This window comes from Notechis scutatus, chromosome 1, assembly GCF_049901735.1.
Source record: "Notechis scutatus isolate UNSWTSFEM ecotype Mainland chromosome 1, rNotScu1.2, whole genome shotgun sequence".
Classification (NCBI taxonomy): Eukaryota; Metazoa; Chordata; class Lepidosauria; order Squamata; family Elapidae; genus Notechis; species Notechis scutatus.
This window is the reverse complement of record NC_142009.1, coordinates 179,834,922-179,862,822: the sequence shown is the minus strand read 5'-3', so window position 1 is coordinate 179,862,822 and position 27,901 is coordinate 179,834,922. Positions and strand designations below refer to the sequence as shown.

Below are 27,901 nucleotides of genomic sequence, written 5' to 3'. Positions count from 1 at the left end.
AAGAGCCGCGGCGGTGCTTTGCAACGGCAGCAGCGGCTCCTGGTTTTGCCTTTCCTTCCCGAGGCAACGCAGGACTGGAGCCGCATGGAGCTGCGCCCGGCGGTAGCAACTCCTGACAGCCCTAGCCGGATACCTGAGCGGAGCCCGGGCGGTGCGGCGGAGGCCGCTGAGCGGCAGGAAAGGGAGCTGGGCCAGCCACAGACCAGCCTCCGTGCAACATGCCGCCGCCCGCCCCGGCGAGGGAAAGCAGCGGGCATTCCCCGGCGCGCAGCGGGGTCTCTTTGGCCGGCCCCGATTTTTTTTCAGAGCGGAATATCATGCCTGGCGCCCGCGAGTTAAAACGAAGCCGAAAGTTGCTGGGAAGTTGCTCCGGTGCTGGGAGCAGGCTTTTAAAGTGCCGCCCGAGCAGGACCGCCGAGCCGGAAACGGGCACTAAGGCAGGGCAAGGCTCCACCAGCAGCGGCCTAGCTTTAGGTGGCTCCAAGCAGCCCACCCCGCCCGCCGGGTGGAACCTTTCCGCTCCTCGGCGGGAAGACGCTCCAGCCCTCAAGCTTTGCCTTTGCAAAGTTTAAGCCTGGAAGCCCCGGGAAAAAAAGGGGATCGGCGGGGACTCACCTTCGGAGAGGTCGCACTCAAGGTGATTTCGAACTCCCAGCCGAGGCCTTTGCAAATTTCTTTTCTTTCCTACCCCTAGATCGCTCCGCACTGTTTTGCAGCTTTGGGGGCCACGCGGCACAGGGCAATACGCCACACCCAGCGATTTTTTTCAGGGGCGGGCCGGATTGGACAGACCAATGGCAGTGATTTTTTTCAGGGGCGGGCCGGATTGGACAGACCAATGGCAGTGATTTTTTTCAGGGGCGGGCCGGATTGGATAGACCAATGGCAGTGATTTTTTTTCAGGGGCGGGCCGGATTGGACAGACCAATGGCAGTGATTTTTTTTCAGGGGCAGGCCGGATTGGACAGACCAATGGCAGTGATTTTTTTTCAGGGGCGGGCCGCATTGGACAGACCAACGGGCCGGATGTGGCCCCCGGGCCGTAGTTTGCCCACCCCTGTTCTACAGGGATTATTCCCCCCCTCACTATGCTATCCTGAGCCCCTTCAGCCACTGAAGCTTTATATGGTGGTTCAGAATTAATGAGGAGGTGGCTCCAATGTCAACTAAGCAATTGTATTTTTTTCCTCCTATAAGAATGGTGGCAATGGGTTCCCCTTCAGGGCCGTTTTTTAGGGGAATAGCCAGCCCGTTAAAGGTAGCCATGAATTCAGTGTTTTCATTCTCATGTTCTAGTCAGGAAAGGGGCAGGTCATTTTCCCTTCTTTGCTCCCATTGAGGTCCATTGTTATGATTTATTTGAGGAAAAGGAGCGCTGGGTGGTGCATGATGATTAAAGCTTTGTTGTTCAGTGTAATGGACTGGATTATTGCTTGGCTTCATGTTTCTAGGTGGTGGGTGATACCGGTTGCGGGAAACGTGTTGCCTACATTGCCTGCTGAAATGCCCTTCCTGTCCGCACCTATAGCAATGCTGGCATTTGCCTTGTGACCATCCTGCTTTATCACAATGCCAGCATTTCCTTGAATTACAGGGGTTTTTACCTGGCGTTTGTCTGGCATCATGTTGCATTACAGCAAACATTTTAAAGTCCTCATGTCTTTCTATCCTCCTTTTCCAATCTTTCTCTTCCTCTTTCAGTTTGTCTCTTTGATCATAGACAAAGTTAGCGATCCTGCGCAACTCTGCTATTTCTAAGGTTGGCCAGTTAGAGACAAAGCGGTGGAAATGCTCTTTGATATCCACGGTGGACTGGTCCACAAAGGCTGAAGCTAAAATCCTTTGGTCCTTCAGGCAGCTAAGGTCTAGATGGGCATATGCAATAGCTGCTTCTGACAGGCGGACCCAAAAGGCATCAGGGTTTTCCTTTTCTCTTTGTGTTGTTTTTTGAAATTCTGACCAGTTTAAAGGCTTTTTACCTATTTCCTCTAAAGCTTATAATAAGTTATTTTTTGCTCTTGTGTATTCATCCCAGTGATTGGTATCATTGTAGTCCCAGTCAGGGCGATGTACTGGCCATGCGATGCGGGCTGGGGCTGCCTGTCCAGGGATAGTTGGTAGTTTAGCTATGGTCTGTTTTTTCAAATAGTTTTAATAGTTCGTCTTTAGTTAGAAAGACTTTTAGCAGCTGGGTCATATCACCCCAGGATGGATTATGACTGTCTATGATAGATTTCAGGGTTTGAATTACTGTTTGAGGATCAGCCCTGAAAGCTGGGGTATGCTTTTTCCAGATGACCAAATCAGAGGCAGAGAAGGGAGTGTGGGTAAAAACGTATTCTAATTGTCCCCTATTTCTGCCTGGCACTGGTTTGCTTAAAAGGGGAGCCATAATCCGTGCCTCAGTCTTTCCTTCCAGGGAATGGGTTTCAGGTTTTTCCTGATCTTTTCCCTCGGTCAGGTCTTTGGTCCTAGCCATTTCAGCCCAGCAGTACCAACAGGGTATTTGGCTGGGTTTAATGTGTGTTCTAAGTGCTTTCAGGGTTTTATAATCTAAAGTACCGCTATCAGGCCAAATTTGTCTACCCGTGTCATCCCGCAATAAAGCCCACTTTTTGCAAATTCTTTTTGCTTCTTTTTTATGCATTCCAGTCAGGACAGGCACTTGCCTTTCATCCCAAGCCTCAAGTAATTTATCCAAGGGGGTCTCTTCCATTGCCCTCGAGCTACAACTTCTCATATTCCCTGCTTGATGTGGGGATTACTTTGGTTTAGCTGGGTTACAGCCGTCAGTTTTCAGACAAAAATGGTCTTGGAAAGGACTCCGGTTTTCCTACACACAGAGTACGGGCCCCTTTCTTTTAGGGAAACTCAGCTGTCAGTTTTAAGACACCCCCCCTAAAAAACAGGGATCTCGGAGGACCGTCTGTCCCCTAGCAGCTTCGGCATGGGCCCCTCCCTACACTCAGCCATCAGTTTTCAGATCTCCCTTAAAGATGGGGATCTGGAAGGACCTTTTCTGCATTTTTTAGACAAACTATTTCCAATTTTGTTTGCAAGCAGCCGGTACAGGCCCCTTCTAAATGCACAGGGCTTTGCTTGTGGGATGCACTGGGAATATTTTTCCTCTGCTTTTTTATTTCCTAACACCAGTTCCTTTTGCAGCCCGCTCGGTTTTTCTTACGTCCTTCAGAAGGACTCACACTCCGTGATCACCCCTTGCGTTCCCAAATCCAGCCGGTCACGGCTCGTGTTTGAGCTAGCAGCTGGCTGGGGTGCGGCTGGCAATCATGGAGGAGGTGACGTCCCGCTGTTTCCGCAGAGAAAACCCACAATCACACACCTGGTCCACTCACGCTTCCACTCCCCTCACTAGTAAGATTATAAATTTGAACTCACCTGCTTTCAAGCAGCTGTTGAGCGGAAAAGACTCCCTTTACTACCCTATACCTTCCAGGCTGGGTCCGTGGATGTTGTCCCTGGACAAAGAAGGTCCATGCCGGCTGGGTTTGGATCCGCGGGCCTGGTCTGGTGAACCTTCGTAGTCACCAATTGTTGAAAGGTGTCAAAATGCCTTTCTTTCGAGGATTAGATTTTCCTGCTGGGAGAGCTCCGGCGCAAGGATACGGACAACTGCTTGAAAGCTGGATCTTTTTATTTTTCAGGAAGGCGGAGAACAGCGAGAAGTCTGCGTTCCTGGGCTAGCTAGCTTCTATGGTAAGTCCCTGGTTTTTTATACCCTTTTCTCCCTTTGTAAGTTGATTTTGTGTGAGTGTTTGTATTTGTGCCTAATGTTTCAAATCTTGTTTGAGTTTGTCTTTATTCCCGCCGGAGGGCAAACTCCGCGGGGTGCGGAAGGCAAACTCCGCGGGGTGGCCAGATTGTATTATTGGTTTTCTATAATCTTTTTTAGCTTTAAGATAGTGTTTCATATTTGTTCTGTGGCAATCTCCTGTCTGTCCCTTTTGTAATTTATATTTTGTGTCTTTTGTCTGTTTGTTTTGCTTATTTGGTATGTCCTGTGTTTGTAAGGGTTTTCTAAATTATCTTTTGTTTCCTTTTCCTATTTGTCTAGTTTTCTTAATTACTTAGGCTTTTGTCTATAGGGATTCTTTAATACTTTATATTTGATTCCTTTTCCTATGTAAGTTTGTTTTCTGGCTGACCTGATGTTCCCCTTGGGCTTTTCCTGTTTTTTGTGACACTACTGTCTTCGTGAAGTTCCCTTTCCACATCTCCTTTAGGGATATTCTATCTTGTCTCTTTTTAATATGAAAAATAAAGAATATTTTAATCTGGGGGGGGGAGGTTTCCTACAGTAATATACCAGTAGAAAAACAGCTTGTACCAGTTTTCTTTTGTTTTCCATTGATAATCCTTCTGTTGCATATCAGTTGTTCTATTAAATTCCTCCAATGGTTTTCTTTTGTCTTGCTACAGACATCTAATATTTCTTTGCTTTCAGGCTTACAAACCATTTTGCATCTCTAATAGTACCTTGCATTTTGCAGTGCCTTAATACAGTAGCCTAAATCTGTGCTTGTCATTCTTTATATTTAGATAAATCCTCTTACAAAAGGTTGGGAAGATGAAAAGTTAATCTTTCAGGCAGAAAGCTTTGGGGTGCTTTCTCCCTTAAAACTCAGAAACATGCCATGTTTTCTGAGAAAATCTGCTTAATTTGGAGCTCTACCTAACTCTTTCAACGCAAATACATTCAGGTTCCCAAGCTAGCAGATGTGTTCAAAATTAAACCCGATAAATTCGAACACCGAAATTTCGTAGCAAACTACAAAGGAAAAGCTGCCCCGGTCTTTGAATTCCACAGGCACAGGAGATTTCCAAAAATGCAAGTTTCGAAGAAGGAACAGATAACCCATCTGCAATTTTATTTGCGTTTCTTTTACCAATCTGTCGTGGCCGGGGATAAAATTGGAAAATCTTTAAAAAACAAAAACCCGTCCTTTAGAGGCTAGTAAGGCTCACTCTCCTCCGGGTGTCGCTGCAGAATTAATACGCGCGGTTGGATTTGCAGATTGATTGAATGGTTAATTGTGCAGGTTAAGCGCACGGAGGATCGGGTGAATTGGTTGGGATTTTCTATAAACAACCGGCAGCCTCAATTTCCTGGGCGGACAGGTCGGCGGACTCAGGCGTTTTTAAGCGATCCCGATTTTGGGCCCACTCTGTTCTGTGAAAGATGCGTCCCTTTGATGTTTCCAAGCGAGCTGGGGTTGGAGCCGCAGCAACAGCCTCGAGAAGAGTGAGTAGCCCAGGCAGAAGGACAATTCGTCCTTATTTATTATTATTATTCGTTAAACAGTCACTGCGGGAGGGGCTGCTGCCTGGGGCCCTTTGATGGCAGAAGGCTGCGCCGTGCCCGCCCAAGGAGGCTATTGCTCTGTGTGCAACCTGAGTGAAACCGGAGAGAAAGGGGAAGTTGGGCGGGAGGGCGATGTGACGTTCTTGGGCCACAAGGGGGTAAAGAGCAATTTGTGGCGTGGTCGGGGACGGCTCGCGTTTGTTTTTCTGCCGAGCTGTCCCCTTCACGTTCAAAGTGGCTGGAAAGCTGTTTGCTTTCCCGGCGTGGCCCCAGCTCCACCCATAGTTAGCGCTTAATATCTATTCCACCTCGTTCTTTTCCCCCCTCCCCCACTAAGTAGTTCGAAAGGCACAGCCACCTACTTACTCCGGTTAGCTTCTCTGAAGCCGACAAAACTAAGGCGGGGCGGGTAAGTGGGGTTGAAGCGATTTGCAAACCATCCGTTGCCAAAAGGTGGGCTTGGGAGAGAGTCGTCAGCAGGGGTGGAGAGAAGGGCTGGATGAGTGGTGTCGCTGTGTACTTACTGAAGAGGAACCGCTCAGGCCGGCTGGCGAGTCCCTTCCCTTGTCTACTAGGTGTAAAACCCCTCGTTCGTAAAAGGCTGCACGCCTTGGTCCCCTTAGGCTTAAATCTTGACCCGGGGGACTTAGTAGTGGTGCAACTCGCAGACCTCTGCTCTGGGGGCAATGATGTGATCTTGACAGGTGGGCTTAAACTGGCTCACAGAGATCGCTGAAGACTTCCTTGTGTCCACCCCGCCCCCCCCCCCCGACTGTGATGTAGTTTATTAGCAGATAGAATTTGCAAAATAAAAATCCGTACAAGTGGACCAGGAATTGTGGCGGGGTGCAAAAGGTTAGCATTTGCTTTTTACATCCATCTTGGAGGAAACTACACAGTATTGTAGAGGGGAAAGGCTTGCTTGGTTTAAATTGATTTAAGCTGGCTTTTATCTACTTCTGGAGAATTGCCCGTCTTCCTGCCCGTAATTTAGAAGATAAGGGCTAAACTGCAAGGTAAACACGGCTAAAAGGCAGGCTTGTGGATAGTAACAACTTTTTTTAAAGTATGATTTTGCTCCATTGCTCAATTTGTGCCATCTAGGTAGGCACTGGTTTTACAAGTAACTTTCTCTTAGAAGACGGACTTAGAAATAGTTCAAAAGACAACAAAAGGGAAAGATACCTTTCCCTTGCTTGTCATAAGTAAATGGTAAGAACATATTCTATTATGAAGTTTATAATAAAGTCAATTGTTATAGTGAAAAGAGCCAACATGGAATAGTGATATATAGTGGCTAAATACTGAGAGAGATTGAGTTCAAGTCCTGCCTTAGGCATAAAAACATACTGGTGACCAGTCATTCTCTCTCAGCCCCAGGAAGAAGGCAATGGCAAAACAGTTCTGAAAACTTTGTGAAGAAAACTAAGAAATTGTCCATTTCAGAGCCAATGACAATCTTGACTTGCACAGTGTACTGAAAGCCAAATGGTATATCTATCTAATGTGCTATGATCATGCTTGTTAATCAGTTTGTTTCTTAATGTAATTTGCATTCATAGACCTACAAGGAATATTTTGCAGTCTGAGGAAACCATTACTTATTTAAATTACTAAAATTAAAACAATATTTCAAATATTTGCATAGTGAATACAAATCTTGATTTCAATATCTCAATAGCAATAACTCTTCTGAGCTGCAGAAAAACAATGATCACTCGATAGCACCAAAAGAGTTGAATATATATATCCTTGATAGCGGCTATCTTGATTTTTGTTTATATCCGCCATCAGCCTCTGAAAATGGTCATTGTGCGGTTGCTAGGAAAACAGCAAATTATATTTTAGGAATTATGAGAGTGATGAAAAATGAAACTGACAGTACTGTAATGCCTCTATGCCAGACCTAGGCATGTTATGGTCTGCAGGCCTCATCTGGCCCTTTGGCTGTTCCTGTCAGCCCGAGGTGGGGTGTGGGGTAGGGTGGTGGCAGAGGATAGGGCAGGGGGTTGCGGGACTGTGGTGGCAGCCCTCCACAACAATCCCAGTTTCTCATAATTTTCCCTTTGGGAAAATTAATTCCCCATTCATGCTCTGTGCAGATCTGTGATACTGATGTATTTGAAATCATTTCTGGTCAACCAGCTGACAAAAAAAAGTGTTACCAAATTCAGCCTTCAAAAAAGGCTCTCAAATTCAGTGTTTTCTTCGTGAAGAACACCTGTAGAGTCAAAAGAATATGGACTTATCCAGGAAAGATGGCAGGAAATTCGGGACATAAAAGGGTGCTTTGTTATATATTACAAAATTTTATAAAGTTCATATGACCATAGCTTGAAAGGTAAAATTTCCTTTTCAGTTATCCTCGACTCCTGCTGATTTCAAGGATACATCAATGCAATTGTCTTATAAGTGACTTTACAATAAAAGTGGATTTGATGAGTTGGCCTATTAGTGGCTGTTAGTCATTATGTGTTTATTTAATTGCGTTATCTGTTGCTTCAATCTAAGCACTCTAGGATATAGTAGTTACTAAAATTATTACACAATAATACAGTTCAAACAGATAGGTTGTATAGATTAGAGACAAGCTTGTCTACGGAAGGAAACATTGGTCCAAATTGGAGTTCATAAATTGATGCAAGCATTTCTACTCAAAATGCAAGCAACTGTTATTGATTACTGTATTCCTCAGACTTTATAGAGTATAAAAGGATAGGCATATATTCAATTGATTGGTAAAATGAAATAAAGTTTAAGAATTTTTTTTAATATATAAAATTGTACGCAAAGTTACTAGGATTACTCTAAAATGCTAACTCTGGCAACTGCACAGACTGCAAAAATGACTGCAATGGAATAGTCTGAAATGGAACAGTGAGAAGTAACCAAATCTTCTACCAATCTTGCATAACAGATGGTTCAAGGCAGATCCCTGAGCTTTGTTGGGGAAATGGTTAGATGTGGTGGTCTCCCATGGAAAGAATGAGGCACGAGCGTGTGTTCTCGGGATGGGAGCCCAGAGCAAAATTCCAGTGCTTCCTTTTATTGAGATTTTAGTACATAGTAAGCATAATTACATTGTGGATTACAATAATTAGATATAGTACAGACTTGTTTACAGTTGTCTGAGCTGCTTAATTGTTTCTGGTGTTTGCTTTTAATTTCCTTGCATTATCTCAGTGACCTTTAAGCAGGCATGTATGTATAAAGTATTATATTAATCATTGCCCAAGCCAAGCCAAAGTTTATTCTCACAGTTAGACATTCTACAAATTAAATCATCTGATTTTCATCCCAGATATGCTTTTAGGAGAAAAGGGACCAAAGATTATGTGATGTCTTGAGATCCCAGTTGGCCCATTCACAAATTTTCACTGGTTTTCCCTGTAAGTAGATAGAGCTTCCAGAGAATAGAATGTAGGGTAGGGTAGGGTAGGATAGGATATCCAACTCTACTTAAAACAGGAGACCTTATACTATTCTCAACAAATGGTTGCCCAATCTTTTCTTGAAATTTCCAGAGATAGAGCACCCACAAATCCAGAAGGCAAGCTGTTCCACTGATTAATTGTTCTCACTGTCAAGAGATTTCTCCTTAATTCCAGGTTGGAATTTTCTTTGATGTTTCCACTCATTGCTTCTTGTCCTATAGTCAGGTGCTTTGGAAAATAAGTCAAACCTCTCTTCTCTTTTCAGCCCCTCAAATACAGGAGGACAGCTATCATGCCACCCTTAAACTTCCTCTTTGTTAGACTAGACATACCTAGTTCCCTTAACTGTATGATTTAGCCTCTGGACACCTTATCTTTATTGTTTTTTTCCTGCACTCTCTTTAGGGCCCCAGCATCTTTTTTGTATTTTGGTGACCAGAATTGGATATACCGTATTTATCGGCGTATAACACGCACTTTTTTCCCCCTGAAAATAGGGGGCAAATGATGTATGCGTGTTATACGCCGATATAATGTTAAGAAGCCTTCGGTGAATGCTGCTGGGATCGGGGATCAAGGACACAAATGAAAGAAGGGGAGGGAGGAAGCAACCGAAGCCTGTCCTTCTCTCTGGTCAGCTCTCTCAGTCGCTCTCTCGCTCCTCCACCAGCACAGGAAGAAACTGCTTCAAAGAAGCGGGGCTTTCCTGTCGCCACAGCTTCCCTGAAGCGCCCGTTTCTCCCCACCCCCACCCCGTCCACCCGCCCGCCCGCCCGCAGTGCTCCGTTCTGCCTGCCTGCCTGCCTTCGTTAATGGTTGAATCGGAACAGCTTCGGCTGAGTAAAAGAGGCGAATAGTTATTATTCTCAGCCGAAGCTGCTCCCAAACAACCAGAAACTAAGGCAGGCAGGCAGGCAGGCAGAATGGGACACTGTGGATTGAAGCGCGCGCGGGTGGGAGTGGGGTGAAACGGGCGCTTCGGAATAGCTGCGGCGACAGGAAAAGCCCCCCGCTTCTTTGAAGCAGTTTCTTCCTTGATGGTGGAGCAGCGAGAGAGCCAAGCCTTCTCTTCTCTTCCCCCCTCCTTGCAAAAATTTTCTGCTTGAAACCGGTCCCTGGTACAAAAGGTTGGGGACCACTGATTTACCTTATAAGTGGTAATAATATTAATAAAAAAAGTTCTGAGCTACCCTTATTTTGCTTCAAAGTTTTTATTTAGAAATTTAATTTTTTTCCTGAAATTTCCTCTTAAAATGAAGATGCGTGTTATATCGCCTGTGCGTGTTATACGCCGATAAATACGGTAGTTATTCCAAGCGTGGCTTCACTAGTGCAGTATAAAGCGATACTATCACTTCTCTTGATCTTGATGCTATCCCTCTGTTGATGCAACCTAGGACTGTACTATCCTTTTTGGCAGCCCACTAAGATAGAGGCTGTTTTATTGCATGGGCATATATGAATGAAGCAGAAGTAACACAGTATTGTTTTGTGACCATATGCTACTTGTCTGGGTAGTTGGTCTAAAATATACTTTTGAATCCTTAATACTTGTAGTAACTTTGAAAAGAACTGAGATGTGAGCCTAGCACTGAGTTTACATTCAACAAAAGTAAATATAAGCTCTGGTAATTGGATGAATTATAGGAGAATTTGAGCAACTGTTGTGATATTTTAAATAGATCTAACCAAAGGGAAAAAAGCAATGAAATCTTCTTCTGCCAATAAAGGAACATTTATGCAACACAGCCCAAGGCCACTCTTATTAAACTTTGCCCTGTCAGTGAAAGTGGAAATATAGGAGTGCTATTACACTCTGTGACACAATAACTTGTCAGAAAGAAGTATACTTTAATAATATTCAAATTTGCTTTGGCCTTTTTCCATGGAATTGCATTTCTGTACTGTATTTAAGCAAAGGCTTTCAGGCCCTTTCCCAACTATTGAGTTAAAAGCGCTAACTGAACAAGTATGAGTACAAATAAAACAATACCCAGCATGAAATATACTTCCCCAACTGCTATTCTCCCTCCTGTCTATTTTGCATCTGTGTGAAATCACTCTTCAATGTTGTCTTGTGTTTCAAGTGTGCAGCTCCTTACAGGCAAAGTGGTAAATTTCTTTCCTCGTTTTGCTGATATTTCCTATCACTATATCACAAATGGTTGGGAGGGGGGGAATCTCCATTTAACAGGTATTATCTAGATTAAACAAGTGCCAATGAGTACTACTGTATATTCAAGTAGTAGTAGTCATCTTCCCCTAAATACATAGTTCATTCCATTTAGCTCCAAGAATGAAATTCAATTAAAAAATGGTGTGGGATAGGTTTAGAAATTGTGGCTTCTGTTACCCCCTTATACCCTTATACTGTTACCCCATTTAACAGCAGGAAACAGTAGGCCTGACTTCTGAAATCACTGTGGGCCTCTCAAGGATAGCTTACTTTCTCTTCCACATACTGTAGTATTTGGGCATTTTCCAAGTTAAAATAATGTCAAAAAAAGAAAGAAACATTGGGAGAAAATGATAGGTCAGATATATCTCCAGAACGAAAAGTGGCAGGCCATTATACCATGATTTTGAAGCTAGCCAGGTGCTGCAGAATTGGAGCAGTGAATTAAAACTGATCAGCTGCTGGGCAACTATTTCTGTTCATATTTATGACAGAGGACAATGATTGAAAATAATACATGCTGAGAAGTTTGTTGGAAGCCTAGAAGGAAGCCGATATCAAAAATAGGAAATGTGGTGGGGCAGGGATGATGGGTGTGACGGCCCGACGTCCACGGTTGGGGGTTGTACTTACAGCCCAACACCGTGCAGGACATTTGGCATTTGCCAGAGAACACCAAGATTGGCAAATTCGCCACTGGCGCCCTGTGCTCTTCACAGATGAAAGCAGGTTCACACTGAGCACATGTGACAGACGTAACAGGGTCTGGAGACGCCATGGAGAACATTCTGCTGCCTGCAACATCCTCCAGCATGATCGATTTGGCAGTGGGTCAGTAATGGTGTGGGGTGGCATTTCTTTAGGGGGCCGCACAGCCTTCCATGTGCTTGCCAGAGGTAGCCTGGCTGCCATTAGGTACCGAGATGAGATCCTCAGACCCCTTGTGAGACCATATGCTGGTGCGGTTGGCCCTGGGTTCCTCCTAATGCAAGACAATGCTAGACCTCATGTGGCTGGAGTGTGTCAGCAGTTCCTGCAAGACGAAAGCATTGATGCTATGGACTGGTTCGCCTGTTCCCCAGCCCTGAATCCTATTGAGCACGTCTGGGACATCATGTCTCGCTCCATCCACCAACACACGTTGCACCACAGACTGTCCAGGAGTTGGGATGCTTTAGTCCAGGTGTGGGAGGAGAGCCTTCAGGAGACCATCCGCCACCTCATCAGGAGCATGCCCAGGCGTTGTAGGGAGGTCATACAGGCACACGGAGGCCACACACACTACTGAGCCTCATTTTGACTTGTTTTAAGGACATTACATCAAAGTTGGATCAGCCTGTAGTGTTTTTTTTCCACTTTAATTTTGAGTGTAACTCCAAATCCAGATCCCCATGGATTGCTAAACTTGATTTCCATTGATAATTTTTGTGTGATTTTGTTGTCAGCACATTCAACTATGTAATGAACAAAGTATTTAATAAGAATATTTCATTCATTCAGATCTAGGATGTCTTATTTTTGTGTTCCCTTTATTTTTTGAGCAGTGTACTATTCTCCCCAGCTGCAACCAATGAGGGGGATCATGGCCCCTTTTTCTTTCATAAGCCAAGTTGTTTCCTTCTCCATTCCTCCCTACGTGTCCTAGGATGAATAGGGGATGGGCCTGGTTCTTCCTTTGACTGCCCAGCTGGCCTCTTCCCTTCCCCAGCCTCCTCCCCAACCTCTGAGGCCACACCTCCACTCCCTGTGGGCTGTTCCTCCTCTCCTTCAGAGTCCCACTCTAACAAGGGCATGACAATATACATGACTTATATTATAACTTACATTGTCTGAAATGGTATAGGATTTCCTGCCTGAGGAGGGGGTTAGACTAGAAGACTTCCAAGATCCCTTCCAATGCTGTCATTCTATTCTATTCTATAAGCAATTTCTACTTTAGAACAATTATTGCATAATGTTTGAAATATAATTTTCAGTGTGCTGGGTAAGTTTGACTATAGAAAACTGGTTGTTTTTTTTTTTGTTATACTGGAATTATATTTCATTTTTCATGTGTCTAAAACAGTAAATAATGTCAGTTATTCTAAAGACCTTTGTTCTTTACCCTTACCATAAAAAATATAGAAGTATCTTTTGACCCAAGGTCACATTGCAAAAGGAATGCATTTCAAAGACTGTGAAGAAAGGTTGGACATATTTTAAAAAGCTGTTATCTAGTTGTGCCACTGTAGCTGTTCAAACAAGCAGAATCTAAAGTAGTTTGTCACATGAAAAGCTAGTAAAAGGAAAGCCTTACACATGCTTCCTCAAGCACATTCATCTCAATACTACATGCTCTAAGGTGTGTTTGTGTGGTAGAATTTCCCGTTTTGTGCTCTTTGGAATTGTTAAAACATTCAGGAGCACTCAGATTTTAACTGGATTTACAAATAAGCAGAGCACTCCAAAAAAGTGCTCCACCTCATTGCACCCATATTTTTCTGTTAAGAATTCTTGGTAAATTGAGGCCAGTAGCCTAAAACATGCTTACCAAAATGTAAATTCCATTGAACTTGCTGGGATTTATTTCTGTACAAACTTGGATTGGATTGGATTGTAGGAATCCAGTTGGGGGCAAAGAGGTGAGAGGAATTGTAATTCATTTGAAGCTATTATTATTTAACAAGAACAAATTCTCTCTTGCTACACAGGAATCTAAACTTGTTGCGCCTCATATTCTGTGGATCATTAGGAAAAATATATTCAAAACAAGATACTAATTGGTAAGTTGCCTTCATAAACCCTTATAGAGATCGTTGTGGTTACATTTACAGTGGAGAATCTGGCACATCTACTTTTGTCACTAAGACAAAATATGCTTGCATATGCAAGGTTTTGTTTGTTTGTTATAAATCTTAATGAAAGGACAGACCTAGCTAGCCAATTAGGCTTGAGTATGTTTGAGTTATGGTAGTACTGTAGTAAGCAATAGGTAAAATCTGTACTGGAAAGATGCACAACACAGCTTGAGCAGAATGTTTAAGTATTCAGCTTTTCTGGATGTTTTATTAGCATACTGAATTCTAATCACATGGTTCTTGTATAGAATGAACAATGTATGATACAGTTTTGCTCAAAATGTGGAGCAAATATCTGACAATTAAGTTTTATTTTTCATACATTAGCTTAATTCGTGGATTGTAATAGATAGAACCTGAGGCTGGGAATGAGGCCAGTTCTTAAATCATACAATGAAAGATCCTAGACCAAAGTGTGGTTGAATATTGAAACTCAGGGATGTCAAACTGGCAGTCCACGGGCTGGATGCGTCATGCATAGGCCACACCCACCCCAGCTCCGCAAAAGCAAAAAAGTCACAATATGTCATGTGACTCACCCGTGTTGTAAATAATCATGTGATTTCTTAGGTTTCATTTAAGATAATAAAGATTTAAATTATTATGTGTTTAGAATATAATCTGAAGTTATTATGGATTTCCTACATACTCTAATTTATTATCCATTTGATTTAAATGGACGGGTAAAATAGTGGAGTAAAAGTTTGTGCTGAGATTGGCTGTTGCGAGAAGTAAGAGAACTAACATGAAGTTTCTACACCAGGTTTTCTCAAAGTCTTAGAAGCCCTTAGTGTAATCATGACCCAGCTAGGTGACAAGCCATAATTGACCTTAACTGACTTGAAAAGCTAAATAGGATTAGATATGGCTATTATTTGGAGGTACCACCATGACATTCCAGAACTCTAAACTAGTCTAAAGTTAGAAAAACATTCTGAAAAAAAAAAGGGAATAACAAGTATGAAGTCACTTCTGTCCTATTGTCAATACAATTGTGTGGACATATCCATGAAATCATCAAAATTGAGCTTTATTTGAAAAAGACTTTATTTTACATGCTCCTCTGTTCACTTTGTATGTAAGAAAAGAAAGTTTAAAGATTCAGTTCATGGGTTGTTCTGTAACTTTCCATTTTGTTTCCAGGATACAAAATTAAAATCTCATTAATTATTGTAGATTTTAAACCAAACTTAGTTTATATAAACTAGTTATCCAAGTTAACTATGGTCTAAAATTAACCAGAAACATAACTATTAAGAATATCAATGTGTTCTTAAATACCTTTATATAATAATACATTGTAAAAGAGGAGGAATTCCTATTAATTATTTTACAATACAGAATACAGAGTTGGTACAAATGAATATTGAAACACACTTCTAGTTTTGGAGGGGTTTTTTAATGATTAATTGCAAAGAGATAATTCTTTTAAAGCTGGGATATAAGAAATAGTTCATCATTTGAAATATTGGGGGGGGGGTAGAGACTTATTTTCTGTGACAAAAAAAATCAGGTATCTGGTAACACCTTTTCTGATTAATCAATTTTTATTTAAAGGTATTCATGAACTGTAGCTCACTTCATCAGATGCGTAAAATAACGAGATTGATGTAGGGATGGTAGGGAGGGGCAAAGGAGTTAGTTGGTTATGCATTTGCAAGTTATGTGAAAGATAGATTACAAATACTCTATCAATGGAAAATTGTAATGTGTTAAATGGGACAATTAAAATTAGAAGTACATTTTTGAAGTATTAAGAAAAGATAGGATACTATTTTATTTGACCTGTTGAGCTAATTAAACATGCAGTGTTCATAAATTAATGCCAGAAATAAGGCGTATATGGTTTCTCTAATTCTATTTCACCCTGCCAATTTACTAATCTAAGTAAATGTTAATAAATATTGCTAGTCCGTGTATGATATGCCACATCCTAAATAAATAAGCCCTGCCTATCAATTATTTTTTATAATAAAAATGAATTCTGACATCATTACATTGATTACTATTTACTATTCCCCTGCCAACTCTAAAAGTGCTAAAAACTACCATGTGATAGGCATAATGTATGTTTTTACTGTGCATGTAATGCTTAAATAACTTCTCTCGTAATCAAAATCAATCAAAATGATTTAGGGAAACGTAGACATGTCAAGCTATTTGCAGTAACTGTCATCTGTGCCATGTACCCTCATGGCTCAATAGTATTTTTCCTGCAGCATAGGAACAACTTTATTTGTACCAAAGTTTGTTTAGAAGTTGTATATTAGCTTCCATAGCCAGCATTGCAAACAATGTTGGATAGCAGGTATTTTGAAAAGATACAATTAGCCATTATAATGCATTGGCTCCTCAAAATGACTGTGAAAATCATCAAAAGATTTTAGTGAGTTACACTGAAAGAAAATAGTTGTCTAAGAAGTGTGTGTGTGTGTGTGTGTTTTCTCTCGAGTAAGACCCTGATTACATGAAAAAATACGGTGTTAATTACAGAATTCTGAATGTGTGTTTATTCAGTAAAGATTTAGAGAGAGATTCCAAATAGTAAAGCTCTTGGAATAGAGTATACTGAGTATAAAGTGGGTTGGCTGCCCATAAAGCATCTGATTTTGAAAGGAAAAATGTTTCAATTGTAGTTGCATTTGTAGCACCTATTGTCCTCTGTTGTGACTCCGAGACTTGAACCTAATCAATCAGCAGATGTGGGTTCGAGCGAGGAAGACGATCTGGCACTGAGATTTGAGCCTGCATTGCTGAGCGACCTTGAGAGGAGTCTGGGGGAAGAGGAGGAGTTGAATCTGAGAGATGAACCTGATTTATTAGAAGTTTCAGAGACGTCTTCCTCTTCTGGAACTCCCTCCCTGATTGCACCTCAGGTGTTAACTGTTAATCAGGAAAGTGTATCAGAGGATTCCAGCTGTGATGAAACTGCCGGATGCTGGCTGGATGCCAGAACTAGGAGAAGATTGAGACGTCAATCTCAATTAGAAAAGAGACGTCCAGCAAAGGATTAATTAATGAGACTAACACGCCCTTTCTTAGAGGATATAAGGGTGCGCATGACTTTGAAATATTTGCTGGAAAACAAAGTGAATCTTGCCTTGGAAAGACTTGCATCTGATTTACTGCGTTGTGAGTTACGAACTTTACAGAATTGCCGGACAGATTCTAGGAGGATTGCCAAAGGACTGTGATAACAGAGCAATTCAATCTTCTGACTCCGGTTTTGTTTACGTAAAGTATTTGAACTATATAACTTGAAGTTTCATCTGTGGATACAGATGGAACAGAACAGTCCTCCCTAAATGCAATCTGCCTTTTCCTTGTCTTTGATGCAAATCTAGGAAAAGAACACAACTTCTTAAAAGGTTTAAGGTTCTAGTTCCCATCTTCTTGGGAGCTTTATTGCTAACTATGCTGACTAAATGGGAGTTGGAAATCCAGCACCATCTAGAAGGCACAGATATTTCATCTTGATTTATTTACTTAATGTATTTCCTGTGCACATGCACAGTGGAGCTGAACCAGGGCGACGGCTCACATGCCCATAGAGAGGCACTGCGTGCCACCTGTGGCATGCGTGCCATAGGTTCGCCATCATGGTTCTAGACTGTAACCCTACCCCTTCAGTACAAGATAAGCCCTATCTAGAAGAATCTGAAGCTCCCCTCCCAAGAGTAGTGCATATCTGCGAACAGCACCTCTATTTTCTTTTAATTTAATTTCAGTCTCATCTCCCTCATTGAGCTCATTATCAAACTCATTGCTTGAAAGTAGATAATAAGTTGCAGAAGAAATAACTCTCCTCAGCATATTGATAACCCACTTTTCCAGATCACCAGTTGTGTTTTCCCAGTAGTATGGTCCAAAAAGCTCTCTGTGGATATTGAGCACCATGAGAAACAAGGTAGAGCCCTAAGGAACACCAGTAGACAGTATATAGGTTTTGAAAAGTAATCCTTTGCTCCACCTTCTGGACCAGGCCTGACAACAAAGATGAAAATCATTGCAGAACAGTTCCTTCCAAATCCAGTTCTGGCAGATGATTTAGAACAGCAGCCTCCAAACTTTTGGGCACCAGGGACCAGGTCTGTGGGGAGAGGTTTTTCCATGGACTGGAGGGGGCACAGTTTCGCGTGCAGCCTGCAGATGGGGCTTCACTTGTTTGCATAGCCTGAGTTCTGGCGTGCTGTGGTCCAGTGCCGGTCCAGGGACCGGGGGTTGGGGACCCCTGATTTAGAAGGATATCATAGTTGAGAATAGTAAAAGTAATTTCATCTAGTGAAATCTGAAGCCAGAATGTCCTTTAGAATTTAAATATATTTATTTACTAATAGTTTACCTGTTGCTTTCAACTTCCTACTTGTCTGCCTAGAACATTAAATGAGCATCCAATGATAATGCTTAGTGACATATGCAATAATCAAAGCTAATAATACATATAAGTTTAGTGTTAGTTAGCCTCGCCACTAGCCTTTCCCCAGGTGCAAATTCTCAGATTTGGACTCAAAATGAATTTGAGAGGCACTAGGCTGGAGAAGGTTGTAATGGATCATTTTAGATCTTCTGGAGAAGTAGGGATTAACAAATTATAATATTTTTGGGAGGTAAGTATTAACTAATACGTTAAAAGATGGAGGGCTTGTGGCTGACGACTTCAATGTTAAACATATTTTTGAAAAAATATATTAAGTCTAGTTCAAAGCCATTAGTAATATTAAAGAGCTGGCTATTCCTCCAGGTATTTGTGCCAGGAAATTGAGCAAGCTCTGTTGATTGATTTGTAATGTTCTTTTCTGTAATTGGAATCAGACACTTGTTATTTGGTTTGCTGACTTTGTTTTGTTTTAATCTTTGCATATCACTCAAGTCAATTCCATGTGGTCACTGGCTTTATAAATTGAATGAAATAATAATGAATTATTGCATAATTCAAGTTTCATCAAGTTTCTGAAAGTACTCTAGAGGCTAAACTATTCCTTTCTGCTCTCTTTAAACTGAACCTTAATATACTGCTCAAAAAAAAATAAAGGGAACACAAAAATAAGACATCCTAGATCTGAATGAATGAAATATTCTTATTAAATACTTTGTTCATTACATAGTTGAATGTGCTGACAATAAAATCATACAAAAATTATCAATGGAAATCAAATTTAGCAACCCATGGAGGTCTGGATTTGGAGTTACACTCAAAATTAAAGTGGAAAAAAACACTACAGGCTGATCCAACTTTGATGTAACGTCCTTAAAACAAGTCAAAATAAGGCTCAACAGTGTGTGTGGCCTCCACGTGCCTGTATGACCTCCCTACCACCCCTGGGCATGCTCCTGATGAGGTGGCGGATGGTCTCCTGAGGGATCTCCTCCCACATCTGGACTAAAGCATCCCCCAACTCCTGGACAGTCTGTGGTGCAATGTGGCGTTGCTGGATGGAGTGAGACATGATGTCCCAGATGTGCTCAGGTCTGGGGAACAGGCAGGCCAGTCCATAGCATCAATGCCTTCATCTTGCAGGAACTGCTGACACACTCCAGCCACATGAGGTCTAGCATTGTCTTGCATTAGGAGGAACCCAGGGCCAACCGCACCAGCATATGGTCTCACAAGGGGTCTGAGGATCTCATCTCGGTACCTAATGGCAGTCAGGCTACCTCTGGCGAGCACATGGAGGGCTGTGCAGCCCCCTAAAGAAATGCCACCCCACACCATTACTGACCCACTGCCAAACCGGTCATGCTGGAGGATGTTGCAGGCAACAATGTTCTCCACGGCATCTCCAGACCCTGTCACATCTGTCACATGTGCTCAGTGTGAACCTGCTTTCATCTGTGAAGAGCACAGGGCACCAGTGGCGAATTTGCCAATCTTGGTGTCCTCTGGCACATGCCAAACATCCTGCACGGTGTTGGGCTGTAAGCACAACCCCCACCTGGGGACGTCGGGCCCTCATACCACCCTGATGGAGTTTGTTTCTGACCGTTTGAGCAGCCACGTGCACATTTGTGGCCCGTTGGAGGTCATTTTGCAGGGTTCTGGCAGGGTTCTGGCAGTGTTCCTCCTGTCCCTCCTTGCACAAAGGCGGATGTAGTGGTCCTGATGCTGGGTTGTTGCCCTCCTACGGCCTCCTCCACGTCTCCTGATGGACTGGCCTGGCTACTGGTAGCGCCTCCATGCTCTGGACACTACGCTGACAGACACAGCAATCCTTCTTGCCACAGCTTGCATTGATGTGCCATCCTGGATGAGCTGCACTACCTGAGCCACTTGTGTGTGTTGTAGACTCCGTCTCATGCTACCACTAGAGTGAAAGCACTGCCAGCATTCAAAAGTGATCAAACCATCAGCCAGAAAGCACAGGAACTGAGAAGTGGTCTGTGGTCATCACCTGCAGAACCACTCCTTTATTGGGGATGTCTTGCTAACTGCCTATGCTTTCCACCTGTTGTCTATTCCATTTGCACAACAGCATGTGAAATTGTCAATCAGTGTTGCTACCTAAGTGGACAGTTTGATTTCACAGAAGTGTGATTGACTTGGAGTTACATTGTGTTGTTTAAGTGTTCCCTTTATTTTTTTGAGCAGTGTACTTACATCTTTATATAGATTTAAAGATGAGTTGACACTGTATCATTTTGGGGTGGTTTATAGGTTGTACAACATTCTAGACAGCCACAATTCAATTTGATGCAGCTATTTAATCTAGAAAATTCGGTCATTCTTGCAACCTTAAATTGTTAATGTTTAGAACAGGGCTGTCAAACTCGTGGCCTGCAGGCCAGATGTGTCACGTGCTGGCCACGCCCACGCCCGGTTTAGCGAACGGGGAAAAAAGTCACGATATGTCACATGACGATGCCGTGACAACGCAAGTTGGACACCCCAGGTTTAGAAGAAGCATCTATTTATTGGGGTAACAAGGGTAAGCTAATTTTGAAATTTTAATTTTGAATACACAAGAAAAGCTATGCAGTCCTGCCCAGAAAACTCAGGCTGTTACTTCTCAGTTTAAAATCTATGTTATCAGTGGTAGCTGCTTGATGGGGGAGGGGCTTTTCACCTCTTCACCTGTGATTGGTCTAAGTGCTACATGGTCATAAGGGTTTTATGAGCTAGAATAATACCACATTTCTATATATAGTATAAAGTTATCTTAATGAATCTGAACAATATTGCAGTGAGTATCAGTACTAATTGCTGCTTAGGGCCCAGTTGAGTATGGGTTTATAATACCTGTGTGTATGTTAACACTTTGAAATATGCAGAACAGGTTTCCATGTGCTCCACATAGCATCATAGTGTTTTAAACAACATTGTGTCTTCATGAGCAATTTAACACAAACCATTCTGCTTTCGATATATTTTCTAGTGTTGAGTAGACTATTGTTAGATTCAAGGTCTACTCCTATAATGCAATGAATTTCTGCTGCAAGTCTGCCAGTATTCAAGGAAATTCACATCTGCTGCTTCATCTCGTAAAAGATCACGTGGGTCAATGTAAGCTTTTTAAATAATTGAGTGGAGGGATACGGCAAAGCAGTAGACTGAGAGGCAGTTCTTCAGAAGAGGTCACAAATGCTTTCCTGAGGTTTTATAATAGAAGGATGTGGTATTCAAAAATTACTAACGTGAATTGGAATGTACTTTCATGCATCTATAATTTTTTTTCTTCCTATCTTTATAGCTGCTGTAATATTTTGCCAACAGCCTATTGACTTTTCTTAAGAAGTAGTTAATAATAAAGTATAGGAAGTAATGGCTATAATGTTAATTTAACATAATATCCAATGTTTGCTGAGTTATCTTTAAATAATCTAGAATTCCAGTAGTGTCTGGAAGCTCACATTCTTGATTTCTCTTCTTTATCTTACCATGACTTTGAAAATGTAATAACTCAATTTGATTTACTGAGTTTTCTCCAATGTAATCTTGAATGAGGGATTGCTCTTCTAGTATGCTGCAGCTACTTTTTTTGATAATTAAATATCGAACATCCAAAACCAATTCGAACTGTAAGATGGGGCTATTGGTAAGGTTATTATTTCAAGCCCAGTTCACAATAAATGGGAGGAAGGTACGATTTTTGAGGATATGGTAGATAAGATGCTAAGAACTCAGAACTGGGAATCTAGAACTTGAGTTTATGGAACAACCAGTTCCATTTAGGGCCAAAACAAAAAGAAGCTCCCCAGATTTCCTTCCTCCTGGATTTTTCTTTTAAAATAAATCTTCTTTTAAATGTACTGAACACAAAAATCAATGGAAGAAGTAATATTCTAAACCCTGCGATGTTAATTTTTTACCCACAGATATTGGGAGAAGTGCATACTCTCATCTCTGCTTGCAAGAAAGTGGCATTCTGTACCCTTCTAAAGGACAATACATCAAGGCTGACTGTGCAGCTAAATTGAATAGCAGTCGTACCATGGGATGTATAAAATCCAAAAGCCCCTTCCCGCACACTATTCTAGATGATGGAAGCAGGGAAGTTGGCAAATACGATAATGGATGTAACCTTGAAAAATCTTCCCTTATTCAGGCAAACTCTGGAATGCCATCTTCAACAAACACTGCAGTGCTGGACTTTGCTCACCGTCTTTCCCTTGAGATTCTGGATCAAGCTGTGAAGCAATGGGCAATCAATGAAAGCAAATACAGTGACATCCCGTTCATAGAAAGCGATGAGCCATGAATTGCAGGGCTTGGCTTCCCAACATGCCCGTGAGGCATCTCATGTTTTGGTGCTAGCACAAATAAAGCAACATTCATATGAGAGCAGTTGTGATTTTAAAAGTCATCATATACATACAGCTAATCCTGACTGAGGTAACTTTTTGCCTTTAGTTGTAATAGAACCACAATAACATCAAAGGGGATAATAACATCAAAATAACATCTAGGGCTAGTATGTAATTCAGTATTCCGTTAAGTTCCATTTCAGTATCTACACTACAGGAATATAACAATGCAACAGAACAAAGTATAAATATCCTTAAAAGCAAAATCAGTCCTCCCTCAACCAAATAGCCATGAGGGGAGGGAATGTTTGTGTCAGTGTGTCAGAAGAGGGTTTTAGCTATATAATTCCTATTGAGCTAAACAGCAGGGGTGTCAAACTGGTGGCCTGCGGGCCAGATGCATCACGCGCAGGCCATGTCCACCCCAACTCTGCAAAGGGAAAAAAACATTGTGAAACATCACGTAACGGCAACGTGGCGCTGCGAGTTTGATACCCATGTGCTAAGGTATCTTAGAAAAAAGAAAAAGAAAAATATTGGTGCTTAACTTCTCTGTTTACATAAAGGGGATTTAGTTACTTAGCATGAGTCTGAACCCTATCGGAACGTTATGTGTCTATGAAAGGTTTCTTTCCAAAGGCATCTCACATCTTGTTGAAGTAAGACTAGTTCTTTTACAATTTTACTTGGTTGAGCATACTAAACGCAGACCAAAGACCTGCACAGAGGTAGGTTTTATAAAAGAACATACAAAAAAAGTACATTTAATATTTGCAAGAAAAAAAAATTGAAATTACGATGATTTTGCAAGTTATTAGCAAAGTCCTTATGAAAGTGTACTAAAAACACTGGAGAGATTATTTCTCTTTATCAATTATCAAGAGGACAATAGGGAGAGTAGACAAATGGAAAGCAAAAATGCAATATATAACAACTGTGGCAGCTTGTATATATGGAGAAAGGTGACTACTGAAAATGTGGGAATAATATATTAATTTAGTATTAAATTTGAAGAAAGCACAGCCTTTGTCCTCTTGGTTATTCAGGCAACATAAACTGTTCAAAAGGAAATTATAATACAGTAATAGCGAAGAACTGCTGTTCTTAAACTAAACTGTATGTGATTTTCTCTAAGTAAATATATTCCTAGAATAGAATATTTTCAATACAGAATTGAAAGAAGCAAGGCACTTTTATATCGAGAAAGCTATCATTTTGTTTGGGTATAATCCATTATAGCAAAAATGTCACCCCTAATGGTTTGAAATTACGCATTTCAGATACTTTATACTGCAGTTCCCCTTTGGAACAGAATATTTTGTAGCAATTATTTTTTCAACAATATTCAATAAGCACATGCCAAATTGATAATTATTCTGGCAAGTAGTAGAAAGTAATGTGACTTCTTTAGAGCCAGAATGCCTTCAGTTCTAATACATGTATACACGCATATATATTCTACATAATATTACTTCATTAGTGGGCAGGGCCCAAACAATTGTATAGTGAATGTCAGACTGATTTCATATTAGATTTTGTAAAAGCTATACTATAGCAAGTGATGTATCATCACACATGGTCTTATTATGATTATGCCATAAAGTCATTGGTGACTTTTAGCAATCACATAGATTTTATCCATGATGTTCTGTCTCTATTGGAATTAATAAGATACTTAAAAAAAATACTAGGTAAATAATGATACTGAGCAATTTTACATGTTGCAGACTGGCTTGCCAAGTAATCTCTTCATTTCCCTATTTCTGCTCTTGAAGAGGTAATAGCCAGCAGTGTCCATAAGACCTTCTCAGAAAAAGATATGGAGAATGTCTAAGTAGGCTAAATCCATTCTGTCCCTTATTCATTAAACCACAGTAGCCAGTTTTTAAATCATTATTTGCTGTTTGACTATCATTTAAGTAACAATTTAAGGAAACTACCATTGTTTTTTGCATATGCATTTTCCTTCTAATTAGTTAATTGCTTTAAGTTATGTTTGAATAAAGGAAAAAACCCTTTTAACTTTGTGTATTTATCTGAAACTCTAGATGAGAGTCCTAAAAAGTTTGGGCTCTTAAATATTAATATAACAATTACTCCCATGAAGTAAAGTTGGCATGTTTAGATAACCATGTCCAACTTGGAATGAAGATTATAAGATTTTCTTTTGTTTTAGACGTGAATGTTCACTCTGATGGCTGACAAGACCTTGCTAAAACCTTTCAAAATTTGAGTGCCAATAAAATGCTAAATGTACTACTAAACATGATCAGAGTACCATTTAGATAGAATGTTGGGTAGAATGTGGAAAATAAAATACCACTCATGCTACGAACGGAATGGGACAATTTGCTGCAGCCAACTTGACATGGCTAACTCGCTGCAGGACAACTTGCCGTATGACAATTTAACAATTAAACTTATTTAAAATAAATAAAGTGTTTTAATTTTTGTCATTTACATTTCATTTTGTTCCTCCTTTTGCATCCTTTCTTTAAAGATTCTATTCCACAATTTCTTTGATATTAGTGTAACTCTTGCCCCGCAGCGAGTTGGCTGCGGCAAGTTGGCTGTGGTGAGTTGGCGTGGTAGGTTGCCCATGGCAAATTGTCATAGACCCTGCTATGAAATATATGAATGGTCTGAGTAAAATGAAAAATGTCTCTGTATTTCTGTTTTCAGATTTTTCAACAGTACAACACAATGTTTGGATTAATCAGTCATTTTCTAGTGCTTAAGTCAAAAGGGGCACTTTTTCTTTGAAGCTGAGAAATGGCTGAAAAAGAGAAGGAATAGCAAATTAGGCTAACAAGATAATTATCTGTTTAACTGGATTGTTTCATATTTGTCCCCTTCCAAATGAAAAGTGCTTCAGGAAGAAAGAGTAAAATTCAGCTTTCTAATCAGTGTAAAGAAATGGACATGTATGTGAACATCCCAGCAAACAATATAAACATTCACAGCAATCTTTGAGTGAGGATTGCACATCCTCTGTACTCACTGAGGCTAGGCAGAATTCCCTTCTATTTCTTAAAATCTTTATTTGAAAGGCCACGGGTATTTATTATGGCTGTATGATGTTCCGTTGTGTCATTATACTTTGTTACGTCTTCATGGTAACTGAACACATTTCAAAGATTTCCTAGTTCTTTCTATTTGTGTTTTTTCTTCTTCAGAAAAATCTAAATTCCAATATTATTACATCATTTATTGCCATGGAAACTTGTGGAAGAATGGTGATATGACCTATCTATTCATGAAAAGATTTATACACAGTTGTGATATACTTTACTGGTTTATCACTAGTTACCTAAAAAAAACCCAATAAAATAATTATAGAATATGGTCATGCGAAAAATAACCAGAATAGAAAAATATTAAAATGCTAATAAAATGTAACTCTTGAATAGGATGGTGTAATGAAAGAATATGGGCATGTCTGGTCTATGTGCATATGTTGTATGTACAGTAATCCATCTTCTAGAGATTACTTGCACAATAGCAGGATAGTACTGTTTTTCCTTACAAAATATTTCCAGATCCTCATCTTTCATCGAGTACTGATTGTTGGTTCCCAAAATGTGCATTTTTTAGTCATAAGCATGAGATCATGTCTATTTTCACCATATAGTTTTAATTTTTGTTTTGCTGTAGCTGTATTTCACATTGTTTTTTTTTATAACAAAACCATTTTCTAGTTGGATAGCCACCATTCTGATTACAATTCTTTATCTTTCTAGGATTTCCTTCTTGATAAAAACCCTAGAAGTAGATTATCTAAACCCATTTATTTAGATTTTGGGCTGGGACTCAGTACAGAGATAGCCCCGATTACACTTATAGATGGCCTATATAAATGACTTATGGCAGGATAGCATTTCCCAATTCAAGAATCATATGCAATCTGGGAGCGTGGACTTATAGCTCTTGCTCAATCATTAGATATCAAATGTGGCCAGGAAGGCCTTTCCATTGCTTCATCTGGTACAGTTGTATTGTTTCCTAGATTGGAAAGCCCTTCACATAGTCACTCATCTCTGACTAGAGATGAGTTCTACATGCCGGTGTCCTCGAAGACCACTTGAAAGCTCAACTGGTTCATAATCAGTGTGGACAGTGAACTGAACAGAAAATTTACTTCTGGGTCCATTTCAAGGTGCTGTGTATGACCTATAAAACCCCATCTGGCATAGTTATTGGTTATTTGAGGGATTACCTGTTTCTTACTGTATTGGCCTACCTCTCCAGGTTCCTTCAATTAAGTGATGCCACTGGGACCTGGAAATGTGCCTTCTTTGCTTAAATGCCTGTCCTGGGAATGAGGCTTTCCCTGATCTCTAGGTGGCTCTCACTCTTAATGAATTCTAGAGGACTTGATTCTATTCTCAGGATCTGGCCTAGGGTGCTGGACTTAGTTGTCTAGTGTTGTATATATTTTGTTATGCTGACTGGATTTGCTCACTTGTTTAATACGGTATATTTTCTGTTTTTTGATTATACTATTTGCTATTTTGTTTTCATGATGATTTCATTGTCAATTTGGAGTTGAGGTCTGACTTAATTCAAATACATATAAATGAGATATTTTTCAGTCATAGTAGGCTAATAGTTCTTTGAAGACAATTCTGGATGTGGAGATTCATTCAGATTTCATTCAGGCCTTGTCCTGGTATCTTGTCCTCCATGCTGTTTTATAGCCAGGAAGTAGTTCTGCTCTGGCTTTACACATGTTTCTTCTATTTTATTCTAGGAAAGAAATCTGTGGAAGTCCTGAATAAGACTAGAAGCAGAACATATTGAAAGTATTTGGGAAAAATATATTTCCTTTAATAAGGAATCAGTAACAGTTTTGATTTTTGATCATCTTAGAAGGGTAACTAAAAGCAACGTAGCTTTTCTTTTGTTTTAAGTACTGTAGCTGTACTATTATCTTTTTAGAGACAGTTTGTCTTGCTGGTTACACGTATTCTTTTTACTTTAAAATTAATCTAGTACCAGTGCGGTTTCTGTAATATGCAAAATTTAAGCAGATAAAAAATATAGTATCAAAATGTTGGAGAGGAGTTTTGATTAAAGAAGCATCACATGTCCCAATTACCAGATTTCATTTAGCAGAAGAATCCCTTCACATATTAGTTTTGTCAGTGAAGTTGAAGTGGTGGAACAGATAGTTTTTTATAGCTGTACCTGAACTACAGGGGGAAATTGCAGAACTTTCTGAGTAACTACAGTCTGCAAGTAAAAAAAGAAAACCCATACAATTTTATATAAAAGAGAATTAACATATATTTCATCAACGATCATTTTGGACAGCTGCTCAACTCTCCTTTAAATTAGTGCAGTTTATTCTTGCTATATTTAACTGTCCACATAACATAAATTGTTTTAGCTA

General features: G+C 40.6%; 1 protein-coding gene across 12 annotated transcripts in view; it reads left to right on the top strand.

The window, feature by feature from the left end:
- Positions 1–5,015: 5,015 nt before the first annotated feature.
- Positions 5,016–27,901, top strand: part of AKAP19 (A-kinase anchoring protein 19) — a 69,803-nt gene continuing 46,917 nt past the window's right edge. For 4 of the 12 annotated variants that reach the window (XR_015746475.1, XR_015746476.1, XR_015746474.1 and 1 more), the window contains exons 1-2: positions 5,026–5,263; positions 13,624–13,695. Coding sequence is in view for 5 of the 12 variants with exons in the window: in XM_087949557.1 (XP_087805683.1) it covers positions 22,197–22,463 (267 nt within the window). In the remaining 7 variants the exon portion in view is untranslated. Of the gene's footprint in view, positions 5,264–5,530; positions 5,733–12,758; positions 12,918–13,623; positions 13,696–14,097; positions 16,143–22,080; positions 22,598–27,901 lie in introns of those variants that run through there. The other 8 variants (XR_015746472.1, XR_015746477.1, XM_087949557.1 and 5 more) reach the window with 8 other exon arrangements.